The 20,069-nt window shown below is 43.2% G+C and overlaps 1 protein-coding gene across 1 annotated transcript in view; it reads right to left on the bottom strand.

Moving 5' to 3' along the window:
- Positions 1–13,517: 13,517 nt before the first annotated feature.
- Positions 13,518–20,069, bottom strand: part of TGFBRAP1 (transforming growth factor, beta receptor associated protein 1) — a 46,605-nt gene continuing 40,053 nt past the window's right edge. The window contains exons 9-11 of the mRNA XM_006872438.1: positions 19,018–19,177; positions 15,865–16,298; positions 13,518–13,694 (exon numbers count right to left, since the gene is read on the bottom strand). Of these exons, the coding sequence (XP_006872500.1) occupies positions 13,518–13,694; positions 15,865–16,298; positions 19,018–19,177 (771 nt within the window). The remainder of the gene's footprint in view (positions 13,695–15,864; positions 16,299–19,017; positions 19,178–20,069) is intronic.

Genomic DNA, 20,069 nt, shown 5'->3' with positions numbered 1-20,069 from the left:
AACCTAATAATATATTTAGTGCTTCTGTTCTACTTCTTCATTTGTTGTATAGTGCCTAAGGTCTTAAAACATTTCACACAGATACCCAAGCCCCAACAATTGGTCTCCATTCATCTGGAACAACAGAGGAGGGTCCAGAGAAGAAGGAGGATGTGGATAGGGTGGTTAACTGCCTCCTGGTTATGAGACAGAAGAGCTGGATGGTGTCAGGCTAGTTACCGAACATTTGGATTAAAAATTCCATAGAAGAATCCTGATCAAATGAGAGGAAATACAGAACAGAATTTCACTTTCTCATGGACTCTAGGCTTCTAGAGCTAAGGAGGATGGATAACTCCCTGAAACTACTACCCTGAGATCATCTTCAAACCTTAAGTCAACAATAGCCCCTGACATCATATTAAAACCAAACAATGGTTCAACTTAACTAGAAAACAGTACTGCCTTAAGAATTATGCTCTCAAGAAATATCCATATAAGATCAAACTGACAACAGCAACTCAAAGGCACCTTAAGGGCAGTGAGTTTATGCTAATGAGGGAGGGGCAACTCAGCAAAGGAGAGTGAGAATGGTTGTCTATCAGTGCTAACAGACTCAAAAAGGAAGAGCGTGAGTGGAGCATGAGATCTTGACCTAGAAAAATAATGACAGCGGAGACGATGGCAGAGGCCATGGCCTGGACAGACAGAGCAGTTGCAGGCTCTAAGCCCATGGACTGAGTAAGGCTTTGTGTCTGTGGGCAAGAGGCTGGCTTGTAGAATGTGCCCTTTGGACATTTAAGTGAATATTTATTTTTGTTTTGTTTTGCATGTGTGCATCAGATATTTTTGCTTTGTTCATTTGTGATATATAAAATGTAAATGGGAAGCCAGCTGGAGGATGTAGAATAACAGAGAGGGGATTATAATCATTGAGATGAAACAAAATATACAATTTGTTTCATGTAAAACTAATGATTTTGTCTATAAACCTTCACTCAATTCACAAGAAAAAAAATTTGTAAGTGAGTAGAAATGATGGGAGCATATAGAAATGATATCAAGGAAGACTGATAGTAGAGGAATGTGATGCAATGAGATGCACACTTATGTTGTGAATGTGAGTGCTCATTATACAAAGATATCAGCGCCCCAAAATCTGCCTATAATTTCAGAAAAAATCCAGTAAGATTCATTCCCCTAAAATAGATATCGGAAAGCAAATGTATTGGGGTGAGTGTATGTGTTGTGCACGCACATACATGAATGCATTATCCTAAGGGCAAGCGTCCACTCTATTTTAGCAGAATTCCAGTTGACTGTTTACCCTCCCACCTCTTCACCTGGAAGACAGCAAAAGGACAAAGTGTTCCAGCACTAGGAGAGGTGGCAGAAATTCCCAGATTCAGCACAGATAGATTTTTCTTAATTAGTCTGATAGGAACAGAAAGAACATATCTGTGCGAGAAACACGTAGTTTCTGCCAGCAGAACTCTACTTTCTGCATCCCTGAGTCTGATAGCACTGATATATGCCTTCTGAGGTGTTCGGTAAGGCCTAGTTACTAAGTACAAATGACTGGATCCAGACTTACATGTTTCTTCTCCTCTGTACTCTCTCTCTTACTGCCTCTCACATTGGTTGTCCCTTTGCCACCATTTCAGTCAAGAACAAAGATCACCAAAGCCATTTTTTGAAGCATTTTTTTAAAATATAAAAGTCTTGCTGCTCCTGTGAACTGTCCTTTGGGGAAAAATATTTCTTGTTTCCTCCCTCACTGAAATGCTGCCGCCATCTTACCTTGTTGGAGTACTTTGCTGTGGAACCATTAAGACTTTGAATGCTACCTTCAACCATGAAGGGAGGGCCACTGGCCTTGTTATAGAAAACAAACACGTTAAAAAGTGCATAAGGAAACACAGCAAATCAAAACAAAAAACTTTTTTAAAGAGTGAATGGAATTAAGAGAGAAATATTATCAGCAAACAGCAGGCTCTTTCTCCCCAAGGCCTTTGAATTCCCTCTAGCACCTAATGGGTCTCTCAGGACCCAGTCACCCTAGGATGATACTTAGAAAGTGCTTTCTCCCCTCGGGGTGCAGGAATGCACAGACTGGGCTGTTGAGGCCTGACCCCTGTGAGGCTTTGCTAGTACCTATGGACAAGGAGCCAGATGACCACTCCTGACCACTTCCACCTTCTCCAGAGTGAGGATATCTACAAGTGCTTTGTCTCATATCGTTTCTAATCCATCTTCAGTCGTATCTGAGACTCCTCTCACCTCCACAGCCTCTGCATTCCCAGCATCCCCTTCCCTTGTTTGCCTTCTATCCTTCCTTCTCGGCCCCAAACAATGAAACACGTATATACGTCTAAACTCTTATCCTATTATGAGATGACACAAATATATGAACATTTAGATTTGGACTCTGTAATAGGATTTCATTGTCCATCCCTATGAATAAATGCTCCCTAGTTTTTTTAACTGGGTGTGGCACTGTAGGCACTGGACTGTGAACAACAGGGTCGGCAGTTCAAACCCACCAGCTGCTCCTTGGAAACCCTATACAGGGTCACTACAAGTTGGAACCGACTCGAGGGCACTTTTAACAACAGTCTTTTAACTATGGAGTCCTAGTGTGGCACTATAGGATAAGTACTGGACTGCTAACCCAAAGGTTGATGGTTCAAATGCATCAACTGCTCCTCAGAAACCCTATACTGGGTCACTATGAGTTGGAATTGACTCGACAGCACTTAACAACAATTTTTTTAACAGGAGTACTGGTTGGTACTGTAAGATAAAGCTATCAAGAAAGTTTTTTTAATGGTATCTACTTTGTTTGGTGAGTCCTATAGAATAAGCACTAGACCACAAAGTCAGTTTAACCCACAAGCTCGGCAGGACAAACTTACCAGCTGCTCCTCAGAAACCCTGTATAGGGTTATTATGAGTTGAAACGGACTCAATAACTTAACAATAACAGCTTTGTTTTGGTTTTGCTAATGTTGGTTGTTGTTGTTTGTTTTTTTCTAGTTATACAGCTATTTTGCTCCTTATAGAAATGAAAACAAAGTAAGTATTGTGTTTATGGATATATTTTGGTGGGAAAAGGCATAAAGATACTCAAAGCTGTTCTAATCTTTTTGTTACATAAAATATGTCTATTTTCTTTGGCAAAATCCAGGTCATGTTGTACCACAACTTTGTGCCCTGTGTTTGTTTCTGTCTTTCACGTGTCTTTCATGATTTCTGATGGCCAAGGAGTCTTACACTGTGTGCTTGTGCCACAAGCTATTCAGGCACTCCCTGCTTTAGATATTTGTTTTGGGGGGTTTCATGCTGCTAGAACGAGCATTTTGACAACATTCTCTCTGCCCAGCCTCTGATTGTTTCCTTAAAATAAGTCTCTAAAAGTGACATGGTGACTTTTGAAGCTATAATGAAATTGCTTTTCAGAAAGTTTGTATCCATTTATCCTCCCACCAGCTGTAAGAATTGCCAAAAAACTCAGTAAACTCTTCAGGGAGGTGCCAAGTTTCCTTTGGGTCATAGACTGGAGTATGGATTTGGTTGTGTAGTTGCCAGTGTTAGTATAGTAAACACACAGCCAGTTTGGTTTAGGAGGCATTCTTTAAGAGGTTTGTGGTTCTGTAAGGGTGTAAGCCAGTTCATATATGTTGTTGCTGTTAATAAATACTGTCAAGTCAGTTCCAACTCACAGTATTTATTAACTCCTTGGATTCCAAGGAGTGGCTGGTGGGTTTGAACTACCAACCTTGCAGTTAGCAGTCCAGTGCTTATTCGTCTGTGCCACACCAGGACTCCAGCTAACATATTCATTTTATCTAGAAATGTGTAAGAGAAAGAACTATTAAAGGTACTTTACACACCTCTCCAGAAACCAATTCTGGCTAAAAGGATTATTCGTGGCAAAGAAAAGCCAACTTGAATCCCCCAGACTTAAGAAATCCATTTAAGTACAGCAGAAGTCTGGTTAACTGGCTGGTGGGCAGGATCTTAAGAAAGGGTTTCCAGACCATCTTATTTCCATCTCTCACTACACTGAGGTGACCATCCCTATAATGGCTGTTAGAAATAAGTTAATATTTTTATGTTCACTTTTAAGCAGTGTAGAATACAACTTTGGGTACCCTGGTGTGGCACTGTAGGACAACCACAAGGTTGGCATTACAAACTCACCAGCAGTTTCTTGGAAACGCTATACAGGGGGTTGCTATGAGTTGGAACCAACCCAACAGCACATAGCCACAAGTGAGCTAATTAAGAGGATTCCCCAAATAAACTGATGAGTTAAACCATCTTAGTTTACTGACACTGCCAACTCGTAAGCATCTACCTCACCCTGTTGTAAACACCTCAAGGGGAGTTTCAGGTGTGTCTTTTTCACCATTATGTCTGCAGAATTTAGCACAATTCCTGGCATACAACAGTCTCCCAACATATACTTACAGAGCAAATGAATGGTTTAATTCATATCAATAAAGAAATGCATGAATTGAAAGGAAAAAAATCACCCCCTTAGCATTAAATAATAGTTCTGGGTAACATGGACCCTGCTTCCTACTGCAGCAAGATGAGCTCTATACCTAGAAAGGAGTCGTGCATTTGAAGTAAATCCTTCCACCAGGAAACACAACCATTCACCATGTAGGACACCCAGAGAGAAAGAACAGTGACCTCTGTAAAAGCTGATCATCCAGAGAAAACTGTCCATCTTTCTGACCCACTAAAAGTGCACAGCTGTGGCAGGTTGGAAATAGCTCACAATACAAGATACTGAAAATGACCCCAGTAGGTGTAAACCAAGTACAAATAAAAAATCAGCACTGCATCTGTGTGATTTCGATGTTAAGCTGCGTGAAATTACTGTTACGGAAGCACAGATGATGATGGGCTTACAAGATGCTCAGACATTTGATGCGTCGGGGACAGTCAATCTTTCCTCTATAATTAGATCACCTTTGCTGTGCTTTATTCCAGTGAGATAACCCAAGATGCAGATCTCAACACAGGTGTACAAACACATAAGAAAATCAGTACCACCACAACCCTCTCCAGCCATGGCAGGAGGAGACATCAAATCACAGGCTGGTTCTCACTTGACGAGACATTGTTCCTGTGATTTCCAATGTGGAAGAGGTGGAGAATAGCAACCCTTAATAACCCACACCCAGTTACAGAGTGCATTCTCTCTATAGGCCTGCAAAGTCAAGTCTCCTTCTTGCTCTCCAGGAAGAGAAAGAGGAATACACTCTTTTTATCCTGAGCTTAGTTTCATTCAATTTTCACCACTTACTGGATTCATTTAATGGCCTATCTTGTGGCACTGTAGGATAAGCACTGGACTGCTAATCTCAAGGCTGGCAGTTAAAACCCAGCAACCACTCCATGGGAGTGTCTGCTCCCATAAGATTTACCGCCTCAGAAATCCTACACAGATCACTATGACTGGGCATTGACTCGGTGGCAGTAGGTTTGATTTTTCATTTTTTCTTTTTATCTGAAGGCAAGAACTAGAGCTATAGCAATTGTAAGGACACATCACCAGGGATTTGGGGGCAGAGTACATCGCCTCAACTTTCTCATAAAAGATGGTATAGACAATGTCAGTATGAAGGGATGGTGGGAAATCAATAGAAAGTGTGGCAAACTGTCATTAGGATGTTTGACATTAGCATCCACTGTCCTGGCCTACACTATAGCTGCCCCAGCTCTGATCTCTTTTTCAGAGAGTCTGGTTCTGTTTATGAATTCATTTAACACATATCTTTGCAGATGAACAAGTGTTATATCATGGTGACAAAGACCCTGTGCTAATTTTAAACCCACTTTCAAGGTCCTATATGATAGACCATTCATGAGACAATGTTTGTTTTTTAATTCAATGGCAGGGATTAGGACAATATATGGATGACTCAGATGGGCTGAAACAGGGATATATTTTACTTGTTGATGTTGTTGTTGTTGTTAAGTGCCCTCAAGTAGGTTCCAACCCATAGCAATCCTGTATAGGGTTTCCAAGGAGCAGCTGGTGAGCTTGAATTGCCAACCTCTGCAGTTTAAATGGCTTTGCAGTCTGGTGCATTAACCCACAGTGCCATACCAGGACTCCTCTACTTGTCGGTATGAATGTATATAGTAGCAAATCTTATTGTTGGTACAGTGTGTTAAGTACTGGACTGCTAACCACAAAGTCAGTGGTTCAAACCCCTCAACCACTCAAAGGAAGATGAGTCTATGTATTCCTGTAAAGATCCATTGTTGTTTTGTGCCACTGTCAGTATGGATTCATAGCACAACAGAATGAAACATTGCCCGGTCCTGCACCAACCTCACAATCACAATGAGCCCATTGCTGCTGCTGTTACCCATCCTATACTTTACCAAACATGATCTTCTTCTCTAGGGACTGGTCCCTCTTGATAATATGTCTAAAGTATGAGAGACGAAGTCAGGCCATCCTGGTTTAGCCTTGGAAATCCTAAAAGGCAGCTCTACTTTTCTGTAGAGTCCCTATGAATCCGAATCCTAGGTTTTATTTTGAATTATAAATAAAATACGTATATGCATGTAGTTCATGAATGTGCACTTTTGGTAATGAAGTTATTTTAAGAACATAAAAAATGGTAATGACCAACATCCATGGAAAAAAAGGCTATGAAATTTATGTAATACTCAGTAATAATTTAATAAATTTTAACAAAATTTTCTTTGCTTATTCATGTAAAGAAAATAAATATGTAAGTATTTATATATTGAACTGAAGCCAAAGAAATAAAACTCCTTTTGAGATGTGCATTATTTTATCTTGTACAACAACCAAGGAAATACTTTCTTGTATTCTGATTCTCAAGAAAGCTAATGTCTAGCATCTCTGGCTGTATTTATTTATGAACTTAATTTGTTGTCAGTAATGCATTAGAAACAATTCAGAAATAGATTTGGTACACTTATATTTCACTATAAGAAGCCCTGGTGTTGTTGTTGTTGTGTGCCGTGGAGTCGGTTCCGACTCATAGCGACCCTGCATAGGGTTTCCGTGGCTGTTTATCTTTTGGGGAGCAGAACACCTCCCTCATCTTTCTCCCGCAGAGCAGCTAGTAGTTTCGAACTGTTGACCTTGCGGTTCGCAGCTCGATTCGTAACCACTACGCTAACAGAGCTCCTTAAGAAGCCCTGGTAGCATAGTGGATTTTGAGCTGGGCTGCTAATTACAAGGTCAGTAGTTAGAATCTACCTGTCGCTCTGTGGGTGAAAGATGAGGCTTTCTGCTCCTGTAAAGACGCACAGCCTCGAATATCCTACGCAGGGTCAATATGAGTGGGAACCAAAGCAACGCCAACACATTTGATTCCAATGTGCTATCTGTCTGCAGAGGTCTAAGTGAGGGAGCAGGGCAGCCTGCCCACTCTAATTCTATTGTGCATCTCAGTGGCTTGGGGTAAATTACAAATGTGTGTGGGCGAGAAGACAGAGACAGAGGCTGCAATGACTCAGATGGGCAGAGATGATGAAAACATCCTGTGTTGCCTTAGCTCACGTTTCTGTTGAGATCAGATTGGGTATTTACTTTGCCAGCTTTGTCTGACTCAAGTGGAATTTGAAAAGGAAAACTGGTATTTCAAGTGAGACAAATGGGAAAACATTCTCTAGAGAAGGATGACCATAATGATAAGGCCTTGAGGAAGTCAGAATGCATGAGAAAAGGCAAAGGGATTCTTAGCCAAGAGCAGAAGGCTCCGAAGGAAACAGGAAGAGACTGAAAACCTTCTAAGGGATGACAGAGCTGGACCCAGCTGGGTATATTTACATTGAGGCATTTTTCTTATCATTGTTGTTGTTGTTGTTGTTAAGTGCTGTTGAGTTGGTTCCGACTCATAACGAGACTGTATAGGGTTTCTGAGGAGCAGCTGGTGAGCTTGAACCACCGACCTTGCGATTCAAACCAACTTTGCACTACACCAGCACTACACCAGGACTTACTAAAGAGTACTGAGTTGATCTTCTGAAAGTGCTCAGACACCTTGATGAGGGTGCTACAGAGTTCTCATTCTGGGTGGAATAAGTGCTGAGAGGCCCCAGACCCTACTCGGCAGAATTTGGCATCAAAGGCTGAGACCATTCCCACACCTGGCCGCTTCCTGTTAGCCTTACTTGGAACAAAGGGATTGCACCTGAAGGGGTCTCAGATACTACTCAGCTCCACCTCTGGATAGTGGATGAAACCACCCACGTGGAGGGTGAGATTACCATACTTTTTAGGTAAATAACTTGTGTGTTACACTTCTTGTGTGAACTGTACAACCCCCTGGTACAATAACGTCTTATGGGCCTCTTATGCATGTTATATCTGGGAAAGAAATATGGTCCAGGGCTCCAGCTGAATGTTAGAATCTGATGAGACCCAGGTTTTCCCCACATTCAGTTGAGTTACTTTCTAATCCCTCTGGCCATGTGATCTCATTTAACTAATTTACGACTCTGTGGACTGCAGACTGAATTACAGCTATTTGTTTCCCTTCCTCCGTTGCAAGCTAAAGAAAATCAGGCTTCATTAATTCAAGTGCTTATCTCTGAACAGCGTGTTAACAAGCTTTTAGATGGCGCTCCAGCCATTTAGCTTTTTGAGAAGGTGAAAGGGTCTCTAGTCCATATGGTCTGGATTCTTGTACATTTTTATTTCAAACGCTAAGGTTGGCAGATGTGTTAAGAACAAATGGGGTGTTAGTTAATATCTAATTACTCCTAATACAAGTCACAGCCCATGTAACTTAGTCAGACGCCAGTCTTTGCAGCCTTCGCCTCCTCAGACAGGCACATTAGGACATCAATTTACAGCCCTCTTCTCTTGGCCGTGTCTTCTTCCTTTGTGTCACATTCTCAGCCCCTTCTCAGGTTCTCACTGATACAGAAACGAGAAATGGATATGAACAGCGCTGTTACGGTTTTTTTTTTATGACAGTAACACTACTGTTTGAGTACAGTGAACTGTACTGGAAGACTCCAGGTTTTAGGTTTTTCCTTGAGCTTTTAGTTGGTAAAAACACCAGACAAGAAACCTGCAGTCACCAAAACACCTGGTGCCCTGGCTTCTTCAGTGTGAGATAGGATGACTTCTACTGTCCAGCCCAAATTATCCCCCCCACACACATGCACACGGAACACGCATAAGAGACTCTTCAGGGAGTGCTCATGTGTTAGGTCAGCTTTCTCTCAAGGCTAGGTACATTCTGCACCAAGGAGCCCTGGTGGCATGATGGCTAAGTGCTTGGCTGCTAACAACAGGCTGACAGTTTGAATCCACTCAGCCCCTCCACTGGAAAAGTTCTGCTCCCATTAAAATTACAACCTAGAAACCTATGAACAAAAAGAAAACTCTATGAGCAGCTCTAATCTGTCCCATGAGTTGAGAACGGACTCAAAGGCACCTAACAACATGGCACCTAGAATGAAAGAACTGGTGAAAGTACCGTGGAAATCCCTTCAGTAAGGTTTTCTCAAAGACCTGATAAGAACAAGGTACTAGGCTGAGTAGTATCCAGTCTGTCTAGGCGGGGCTGATGAAATGAAATGCAGATGGGTCTCTTGTGATATAGTGAATAATTATTATCAGGACTGCTTGTGAGGGTTGGAAATGTAAAGGTAGATGTTTTGTAGCAAGGAGAGGAGTGATTAACTCTTCAGTCTAGGAGCGGAGGTCCCTGGGACCATCAAGGGAGAAGAGTGGAGAGCGGGACCCTACCCAGAGAAGCAGTGATGCCTGAGATGGAGGCAGAGATGATGACCTGGAGAGATGGAATGGCTGGGGGCTCTAGACCCATAGAGGGAGAGGGGCTGTGTGCTGACGGATAGGAGGCAGGCTTGTAGTGTATATCCTTTGGTTGGCTGATGATGCATGGAGGGGATTGTAGCCATGGCAATGAAATGATATATGATAGGATGAATGTAAAACTAATGTTCTCCCATGTAAACTATTGCATAATTCTCAAAAAAAAATTTTTTTTTAAAAGGAAAAAAAAAAAAAGAACAAGGTACTAGGGAATAGAGTAAAATTTAAAGGTGAGCTGAAAAATCAATACCTTCCTTGAGTATATGTTCAGAGTTAGAAACCCAAGAGCAACAGCCTTATTTAAGGGTTGTTGTTGTTGTTAAGTGCCGTCGAGTCAGTTCCAACCCATAGGGACCCTGTACAGGGTTTCTGAGGCTGTAAATCTTTACGGGAGCAGAAAGCCTCCTCTTTCTCCCATTGAGCGGCTGGTAGTTTCAAACTGCTGACCTTAAGGTTCGCAGCCCGATTCATAACCACTACACTCCTTTATTTAAGGGTAGCGTAGTGGATTACGAACTGAGCTGCTAACCAAAAGGTTAGTAGTTCAAATCTACCATCCACACCATGGGAGAAAGATGAAGCTTTCTGCTTCTGTAAAGATTCACAGCCTTGGAAACCCTACACAGGGTCACTATAAGTCGGAACGACTCCACGGCACACCGCCACCGCCACCACCACCACCACATTATATGAGGGATGTCAAAATCTTAATTGAATACTTCCATTATCTATTCCATTTTGCCTGGAAATCTGTGAAGCCCCCTTGTACATCTTAAGATTGCCATGTAGGTGCCATGTGAGTGGAAATCCACACTTCGCTTTTATTTTTTAAAAAGGGAGGTGGAAAAAGTACAGAAAGAATGAAGAATTAAAAGCATTTTAATAAAATCAACAAGTTTACATTTGTACATTATGTGTATATGGGACTCAATCAGGAGCAAAGAATAAAGTTGCAAGGGCACAGGTTTCCATAGGGGAGAGCAAGCACAAAGCGAAGGCTACCCTAACTGGATCACAGGCATCAATTTAACTGTGGGGGAACTGCAACCCCCAGTGCCTCCCTCCAAACTGGAAGTCAGCGAGCACATTCTATACAGCATTCAGCAAGAGCTCTGCGGCAGAGTGCAGATCCAAAGCTCTGTAGCCTACATGACACTTTTACATTAATACTTGATAGGCAACAGCAGATAAACAGGTCATAAAATTAAATACCATTGCCCACAGAACATTAATGTAAACTGAGTTTACTTCATGCTGTTTTAACTAGAATGGCTGCACTGAACCTAAGGAGGCGAGAGGGGGCTGAGTGATGATTCTAATTGCTTTATTCAAGGGCACAGTCACAAAACAGCAGGCCTGTTAGAAAGAACCATGTGTTTCTTTTTAAAAATATTATTTGAGAAAAGGGCTTTGTGGAAGTTAGAGAAAGGTTATCGAAAGAGTCTGGAGTTTTACACAGGAGACCATTTCTGCACATTGCGACAGAATTCTGCTTGGGTTCAAGAAAGCAGTGTAGATGGAGAGCCAGTCTTTTACTGTTCCAGAAGATGGCAGACACTTCCAAGCAATGATCGATGTTCACAGAAAAATGGTGTCCTCAAGTTAAGAAGGAGCAGTCACACGGCTTTTTTGAGCTTTTACCCATTGTATGTCTAGAGAAACAGCTTTTAGAAGTGCCAAGTTGCATAAAAAAGGTAATTTGTTCTTTGAGGAATGGGAACTCAAATTCATAAGTTGTTAGCAGTAACGTACGTGATATTCTTCCAGGATTGCGCTGTAACAGCGGCACCCCTGGTTGTAAAACCAGCCTTCGAATACACACCAATTCACACAGCATACAGCTGAGCCACAAGGAGAAGCCTTCAATCATCTATTCTTTAGGGAATGGAGTCACAGAAAAGAATGGTGCCCGTGCCCCCAAGCCATGTATGGATGCTTTGCTTCTTGGACCACTGAGAGTCACAAGAGGAAAATAAAACACTGACCATCATTTTTTTTATTTTTTCAAAGAAGGGGAATGAGCTTTTCACCTCACCTAAGATTTAGGCTGAAGAAGAGAGGGTGTTTTTCGGGTCATCACTTGTCACACACACAAGCTAATGCTTCTTTCCTAAGCAGTCCAGTAGAGGCTCTAACTTCTCTACTGGTCGTAATAGAATCAACAATCACAATGAATAAATTCGAAAGAGGGCAGTGAAATAACAGCTTCAGCTCATCAGCAATGTTGTACAGAAACACGGAACGGATTCCCAACCTGTTAGGACGAATGAGAGGCGTATTTCTGTAATCAATAAACTTAAGAGCAGGCGTGCACAGCACGGTGAGGTCCAGCAGTCTGTGTTTCCCTGTAATGGTGCTCAGAAGAGCGGGGGGTGGGTGGGGAACGACAGCTTCTCCGTCGTCACTTGTGTTGAGGCAGCTTCGCCATTCCTGCGCTGTTGGGTGTGTGGGGCTAGCACAGGCCTCTGTGGAAACACAGCTTCATTTGTGCTCATCGCTATTTCCCTTTTAATTTCCCAAGTTCTGAAGAGGAGGTACATTTTAGTAAGAAAAGAATTTCTAATGACTATGACAGGTGGATTTTTCCCAACAGGAGAAAACATACAAGTACGATTGAAGTCCAAATAAAAATTTTGAGTCAAATGTGTCAATCATAAAGGAGTTCTGGTGGCGTGGTGGTTAAAGCACTCGGCTGCTAAGCCAAAGATCAGCGGCTGGAGCCCGCCAGTCACTCTGGGAGAAAGAGGTGGCAGTCGACTTCTGGAAAGATTTAGTCTTAGAAACCCTACAGGGTAGTTCTACTCTGTCCTACAAGATCACTACGAGCAGCGGTTTGCTTTGGTTTGGGTGTTAGTCACAGGTTTCAAATCATTAGATGGTATGATATACAGCTGGGTCCTTGGCCACCCCACTGTTCCTGACACTGCTATCGTATTCAAAATGGTGCAAACAGCTCTTCTCTGGCAGGCCTAATCTAATAGGTCTTCAGTTGCTATGCAGCGGGAAGTACACAGACTTACCCAAAAGTGAGTGCTTGGGTAAATAGGAAGAATCTTTTCAGGACTGAGGGATGAATGGGAAGAAAGAACAGAACAGAGACACGCCCTTCAGGTCACCCTCTCTGAGGGCATAGGGAGAGCGCACTATGTATGTAGTCCTGGGGCGCAGACAAGGACTCAACACATGGCTGAGCGCACGGATGGAGCATGTGGAGACACAGGAAGTAAAGGCATGTCCAGTGAAACCTACCCACTGCAAGGTTCTGCACCCTGGCCCATCCCCAGGGACAGAGGCTGCATGTCCATGCCACAAGGAAACAAAATGTTTTCAGTGCAAATGTGTGTCTACAGATAGAGGGGTTCCAGGGTGATGGGAGTCCAAAGTGCCTGGATAGCACGGCAAAGGCTCATTTGTTTATCAAGGGAGACTTTTTTTACTATGTGCCTGGACAAGTGTGGAACATCTCTACAAGTATGTCGGTATTTTAAGGTATTTCCCACTTACATTCTTATCAAGTGGTCAGCAGTTAAGAATCCCTGTTTCACATTGCCTGAAGCCTGCCAGCACCCAGGATGTGACTCCTTCTTGCAGGCTGACATGAAGCGTAGCTGCTCCCTGGGCTCTGTGTCCAGCAGGTGTGGTGAAGAGCTCGGAGCTTACCCTTGCCACCTCAGTGGGGCTTGTTTCAAGTCCGGTTGCCAGGACTGGGTGAGTTCGGGTTCGTGTGTCTGCTTGCAGCGCAGTGGGTGTGAACAAGACCACCATTTGGGTATCTAACAAACACGGGCTCACAAAAGGGATTTTGGCACATCTGGCAAAGCTTTTTGTCTGAGAGCCAAACGGAGTTTCCTTTTAACTTCATCTGTAAAAGATCAAGAATTGTGTCACGTATAGCAATAGTTTAAGTATTTTCCAGTTGACCATCCCTATTCTGTAGATGGGAGCCCAGTGGCTCCATATAATAAGCACTGGACTGTGAACCACAGGGTCTGTGATTCAAGCCCGCCAGCCATTCCAAGGGAGAACCAACTTCACAGCACTTAACAACAACAACTCTAGATTGTTACTGATGAGGATCGCTTTAATATCAGCTTCTTGAAACAGAACTGAACAAGCATTTTCAGGTGAGAATAAGCAAAACCCTCCTTGGTAACTAACCCAAGCCCACTGCCTTCAGATGGAGTTCACCTTGTAGTGAGACTACAGGACAGGGTAGAAGTGCCCACAGGGTTTCCAAGCCTGTCCTCTTTATGGAAGCAGACTGCCACATCTTCCTTCTACTGAGTGCATGGTAGGTCCAAACTGCTAACCCTTCAGTCAGTAGCCCAGTGCTTAACCACTGCAGCACCAGGGCTCCACTCCTTAGTAGCTGTTGTTGTTAAGTCCCATCAAGTTGGTTCCAATCCATAGCGACTCTGTATAGGGTTTCCAATGAGCACTGGTGAACTTGAACCACCAACCTTATGGTTCAAGCTGACTGTGCAGTCCCAGTGCCCGCAGCGCCACGAGAAATAAAAAACCTACAGGACTGCTTTCTTATTTTAGAAAGGTAATTATTGTTTGCCTGAACAAGACAGATATTGCTTAAATTTCTACCCAAGATCTTCTCCCCAATCCTTCCCTGAGCTCTGTTATTTTTAAGCAAGGCCTGTAATGAATTCATGAATGGTATCATATAAATCATCTAATTCCCTGGCCCTCTTATTTGAAAAGATAGGAGACTCAGCCCAAGTCATATGGCTAATGACTGGCACATTCCTGACTGGCCCTAGTAAACAAACTGACAACAGTGAGCTATAATTACATCATTGCCCTATCTGAAAATAGGGCTTAAGTTTTACAAGTTAACAAGTAACAACTTGGTGAGTTTATCATGCACCCAACAGTTTCATCAGTCATTCAGCAAACATTTATGAAATGCCTTCCATGTACCAGGCTGAGCCCTAAGGATACTGAGATGAATGAATGAACTCTCCTGTGCTAAAGGAATCCAAAATCTAGTAGTTGTGAGATGATGGTGAGAGTTCGTGTCACATGCTTCAGACATGTTATCAGGAGGGCCCAGTTCTTGGAGAAGGACATCATGCTTGGTAAAGTGGAGGATCAGAAAAAAGGAGGAAGACCCCCAATGAGACAGACTGACACAGTGGTAGCATCAATGTGCGCAACTGAGAGGATTCTGGTGTGTGTAGGGATGCTATGAATCAGAACTGAATCGACGGCACCTAACAACAAGGAGTGGAGACTCTATGTTCCAGGCAATGAGAAGTTAATAATGTTTTGCAGTGGGAGAATAATGTGATCGGATTCTAGTGTGGGCTTTGGTGAGGTCACTTACTAGTCATGCAAAATTCTCCAGAAGGAAGGTAATGCTTAGGGACCAAGAATGTGAAGTTGTGAAGTGGTCATAAATGTACATCATCACTCTTCTATTTACTAATGTATGACTTCTCCGTGCCTCAGTTTCCTCTGCTGTGAAGTGGAAATGGGAATAGCAGACAGTGCATGAAACCGCTGTGATGATGGAACTCTACCAGGCAAGAAACGTGCCGAAAAAGCTGCTGGCGCGTACTATGCACTCCGTCTGTGCTACTGGTTCAGATGAAGGAGCCCTGGTGGTGCAGTGGTTAAGTGCTTCCTCCTAATGGAAAAGTCAGCAGTTCAAACCCACCAGGTGCTTTGTGGGAGAACCAAAACCCACTGATCTGCTTCTTTAAAGATTACAGCCAAGAAAACACTATGAGACAATTCTACTCTGTCATATAGGGTAGCTATGTCAGAATTACTCGACAGCACACAATAACAACATCCTTCCCTTAGCCTTTCCAATACCCCTTTCTTGATCATCAGTGTCTGAACTGGGAGAAAACATATACCTGCCAGCCCAGTTTTTGACTCTACCCACATATACCTCAGCTGCTAGAACTGACTCGAATCAAGAACGTGAGTTATTTAAGTCATAGAAGAAAACAATCGACATTTGTTTTTCCAAGTTAAAAAGTCTTCCTTGTCCAAAAGGGCCAAACACTCACCTTATCACATCTGTAGATTACGTTTTCTGATTTGGCCAAGCCAAGAGCCACCTGGGTCATCCTCTTGGTGTGGATGCTATGCCTCATGGCTCCCATGAGGAAAGGACAGAGGAGCTGGACTGACCAGGTGTCAGGCAGTAGCTGCAAAACTTGGGCAGCATCAAATTCTGTGGCGTGGTGATTAAGGAGGTCCACGGTGGCCACCACCAGCTCACAGTCAGAGGGGCCCGCGCTGAGGTAAATAGTGAGCAGCATGTGGAAGAGCCGCTGCCGGTAGGGATGGTCCCTGCCCTCGGAGCTCCATAGGCAGTAGTCCTTGGCTGCGGAGAAGTCCTTCAGCTCGTGGACGAGGATGTGCAGGGCCTTGTCATGCTCCTCCAGCTTTCCGTGCAAGATGGCGCTCTCCATGTGCAGCCCAGTGCCCTGGATTTTATCTGTGAAACAGAACTCCCTGTTTAACAACACACAAGGACCACTTGGCAAGCCAGTCCAACACAGCCTGCCTGCCTGTGCTTTTGTCTCTAGGAAAGGCAGAACAAACTTGGTTACCTGGACATTGCTAAACACTGCCACCCAGATGACTAAGACAAGATTTTTGTGTGTCTTCAAACTTTGACTCTGGGCATTAATAAAGCAGGACACAGACACTCGCTGTAAGTACATTCGGGTCTCAGCATGAGTATCTTCTCCACTTCTTAGAGGATGACGAAAACTAGTGACACCTCGCCCAGAAGACCTCAGTGGAAGGAACCCTTTGCAGTTCCAGGCCTCCAATTAACCCATCAGTATTCTTATTTCCCTCAAACAGTATCTTTTGTTTAGAGGAAAAGGGCACTATTTCCATTGAAAACAAGACAAATTCCACGTCCCTCCAAAAAGTGTGCCAAACCCCCTTACTCCTATTTAAAATGCATTTTGTTGAAAAGAATACGGGCTCCTGTTTTTTAAAATTCATACCTACATTATTCTAAGGGTTTTGTTTCTCCTACAATTTAAGAGTCCAGGTTATAAAGAAAATGACACACCCCAAAGGCCCTGCCCTGGGTTGCCTGTGTCTTGCTATAAAGTTCCTTTGCACCTCATCACCGATTTGTAAAACAGGAATGCAATGTAAGAGTTCTTCTTCCTACAGAGTTAGATTCTAAGGCCAACTCCTATTGCAGAGACCAAGATTCACACTCAAACTACTGGCAGTTTGCATTCAAGCTTGGCCCCACTGAGGCATCCCAGTTGCCCTTCCATTCTGAAGCACAAACCAGACGTCACTAGTTTTGTAGCAAAGGGGTCTACAATGTGTTACCCATACACTAGACACAAGAAGCCACAATATGAATCACAGTCATCCCCTCAGTGAAATGTCAATAAATAACGACCAAGTGGCTACCTTATGTAATCAATTCATGCTGTATTAGTGGTGAAGAAAAGAGAGTCATGGCATTGCACTTACACAGTGATTGACACTTTTCACATCTATCATCTTTATCCATTTGTGATTCTCAGAGCCACCCTGAAAGTACAGGCTGGGCAAGAATCATTATCACAAACTCCAGTCTCATACACTCCCAAGTCACCTTACCAGCAAAGGGCGGGGAGTTTACTCTAGCTTCTAGTGCTCTTTACACGATGCCTTGGGAAACATCTCCATTTTCTACAAGCTCCCCGGTCTGATCTGCAAACCCAGATTTTTCCTTCTTGATTATTCAAACTGTAACTCTGACGAGTAACTTCAAGGCAGAGATTGCTTCTCCCTCAGCCCAATGTACCACTTTTATCAGCCCTTATCTGCATGTCCATTAAACTATGAGACTCTTGAGGACAAGAACCAAACCTTTATATCCCCCTCACATAGTGTCTAATGAATGCATCACATGCTCAGAAAGGCTAGCTGAATGAAAATCCTGACCAACAAATCCATGATAAGCATGCAATTTTTATAAAAATATTTGTAAACATATATGATACAGACCTGGGATATTAAAAAATATTTAACAAATAGCTTAGCATGGGCACCGACCCCTCATATGAAATACTCAAACCCCAAGCTCAAGTCCTGGCTCTACTGCTGAGGGACCCGGAGGGAGACAGGCAACCTCTTCGTGCTTCCCTTTACTCTCCTGTAAAAGTGGGGTAGGAACAGAACTTACTTCCCATGGTTTTTATGGAAATTAAGTATCACTATACATACTACGTTTTCTAAACTATGCAAATTTTTAAGTTAGCAATTATTTTTAAAATGATGATAAATAGCATTAAAGAAAAACATGTTACTAATCCCAGAAAATGCGAGTGCAAAACTCCATGCTGTCAAATGTAGAAGACATCAGTTAATTCTACCCATCCCAAGTAAATGTGAGTCTTTGTGGCAATTTACACAAAATACAAAATTGCAATCTCTGTAACCCAGAAGAAATAAAACCCAGAATTTCCTATTTCAAAATATCTGCTCTACCTTCGTTTAAAGCTCTAGAGACTCCAAGCCTTGAGGAGCCCAAGAACAGGCAGCTGGGGGCCAGGGCTAACTGGCCAAGCCATTGGTCAAATACTGCAATTATCCAAAGAAACTATGACACCAGCTCTTTAAAACCAAATAATGAAGTTATTGCCACTGAACTGTACGTGTGAAGACTGTGGGAATGTAAGTGTCCTGTTACTTATATATTTACAACACATATCTTTTAAAATAGAAAAATAGAAACCCACAACCAATTGAACAAAGAAATTTAAATGAAAGTATGGTCAATAAATACTCCAAAAGTCACACAACTACCAAGACAGTTTTTATTTCACTAGTTTAGAGGCTCTAATCCGAGGAGCTCTGGTAGCGTCGTGTTTACGAATCGGGCTGCTAACCTCAAGGTCGGCAGTTCAAAACTACTAGCCGTTCTGCGGGAGAAAGAGAAGGCTTTCTGCTCCCGTACAGATTTACAGCCTCGGAAACCCTGTGTAGGGTCACTATGAGTCGGAACTGACTCCATAGTACTTAACAACAACAACAATCTGAGGGTGGAAGCATGAGAGAGCATCACCCAACCCCACCATGAGGGCCAATGTAGTTCAAAGAGGTAAGTGAAACTAACCCCAACTGTTTATGCCTGCTCCCACCGCCTCTGGCAGAAACTTAAGACATGGAGAGAAGAGTGAAATGATGCTCACCTATTAGCAAGTGGACTCTGTACAAGTCGGATTTCTGGAGCAGACTTCTCAGTTTTGCCTGTGTGGTGGCTGCTTCTGCACCCTTGCCGTTGGCGCTGGGTCTCTGCTGCAGTACCTCCTCCAGGTACAGGAGGGCTAGGTGAGTGTGATATGCCTCCTTCTGCAGAAAACAGGGGAATCCAAGCAGACAAATAGCGTTCTCACCCATCAGCCAGTGCTCAGAGAAGCTAGAACTATGTGAGGGGCCAAGGAGCCAATGACCAAGAACAATTAACAGCATACACTGGCTGCACCAAAACGCTCTCAGAAATCACAGTATGAAAAAGGTGAACTTAAGCTTTAGGGAAAACACAAAGAGATTTCTTGAAATGAAGATTCTTGCTGTGAGACGTTAAGGCTGCAGGACTTAAGTATTCTACAACAAGATGCAGATTCTCGAGGAACAAACAAGATGGTGGATCGGGTGGACGTATAGCAGAGAGCTCCGCCAACAACAACACAGAATACCCGACCAAGCAGGTTCAGGGGATGGTCCCAGAACGCTGAACCACATAAAAAGGAATACTTAGAAGGTTGGAAGGCTCACAGCTGGGGGAATTTGTGGCAGAAGCAAGAAATCTATTGCTTTCTAGTCCAGGATGCTTGGCTGATCCAGGAGCCGCCATCTTGGGTGAGACCACGTGGGGGAAGGATCAGAGCGGCCACAGACGCCTGGCAGAACCGCTGAGATAAAAGTGTGGACATTCTTTTTTTTTGGTATCTGTTCATTGGTCCCTTGCTGTCTGCGCACCTCCATTCTGGTCACTATAGGGGTGCCTGAGCTAGTGGGCACCCCAGCCCCACCCTCGGAGGGTTCTACTTCGCATGCGCACAGATTTCCTCAAAATTTAAAGAGACAGTTTCCAATTAAAACCAAACGACCACAGCCGGCCCTGAACTGTTTCAACTAGAAAAAAGGACTGAATGGGGATTGTGGAGCGGGACAAGCACACAAAAGAGGAAATAGGCCGAAAATTAAATCCTAAGTTACTCAAAACGACCAACAGTGGTAT

This window comes from Chrysochloris asiatica, unplaced genomic scaffold (genome assembly GCF_000296735.1).
Source record: "Chrysochloris asiatica unplaced genomic scaffold, ChrAsi1.0 scaffold00197, whole genome shotgun sequence".
Taxonomy (NCBI): domain Eukaryota; kingdom Metazoa; phylum Chordata; class Mammalia; order Afrosoricida; family Chrysochloridae; genus Chrysochloris; species Chrysochloris asiatica.
This window is presented reverse-complemented; position numbering and strand designations above follow the sequence as displayed.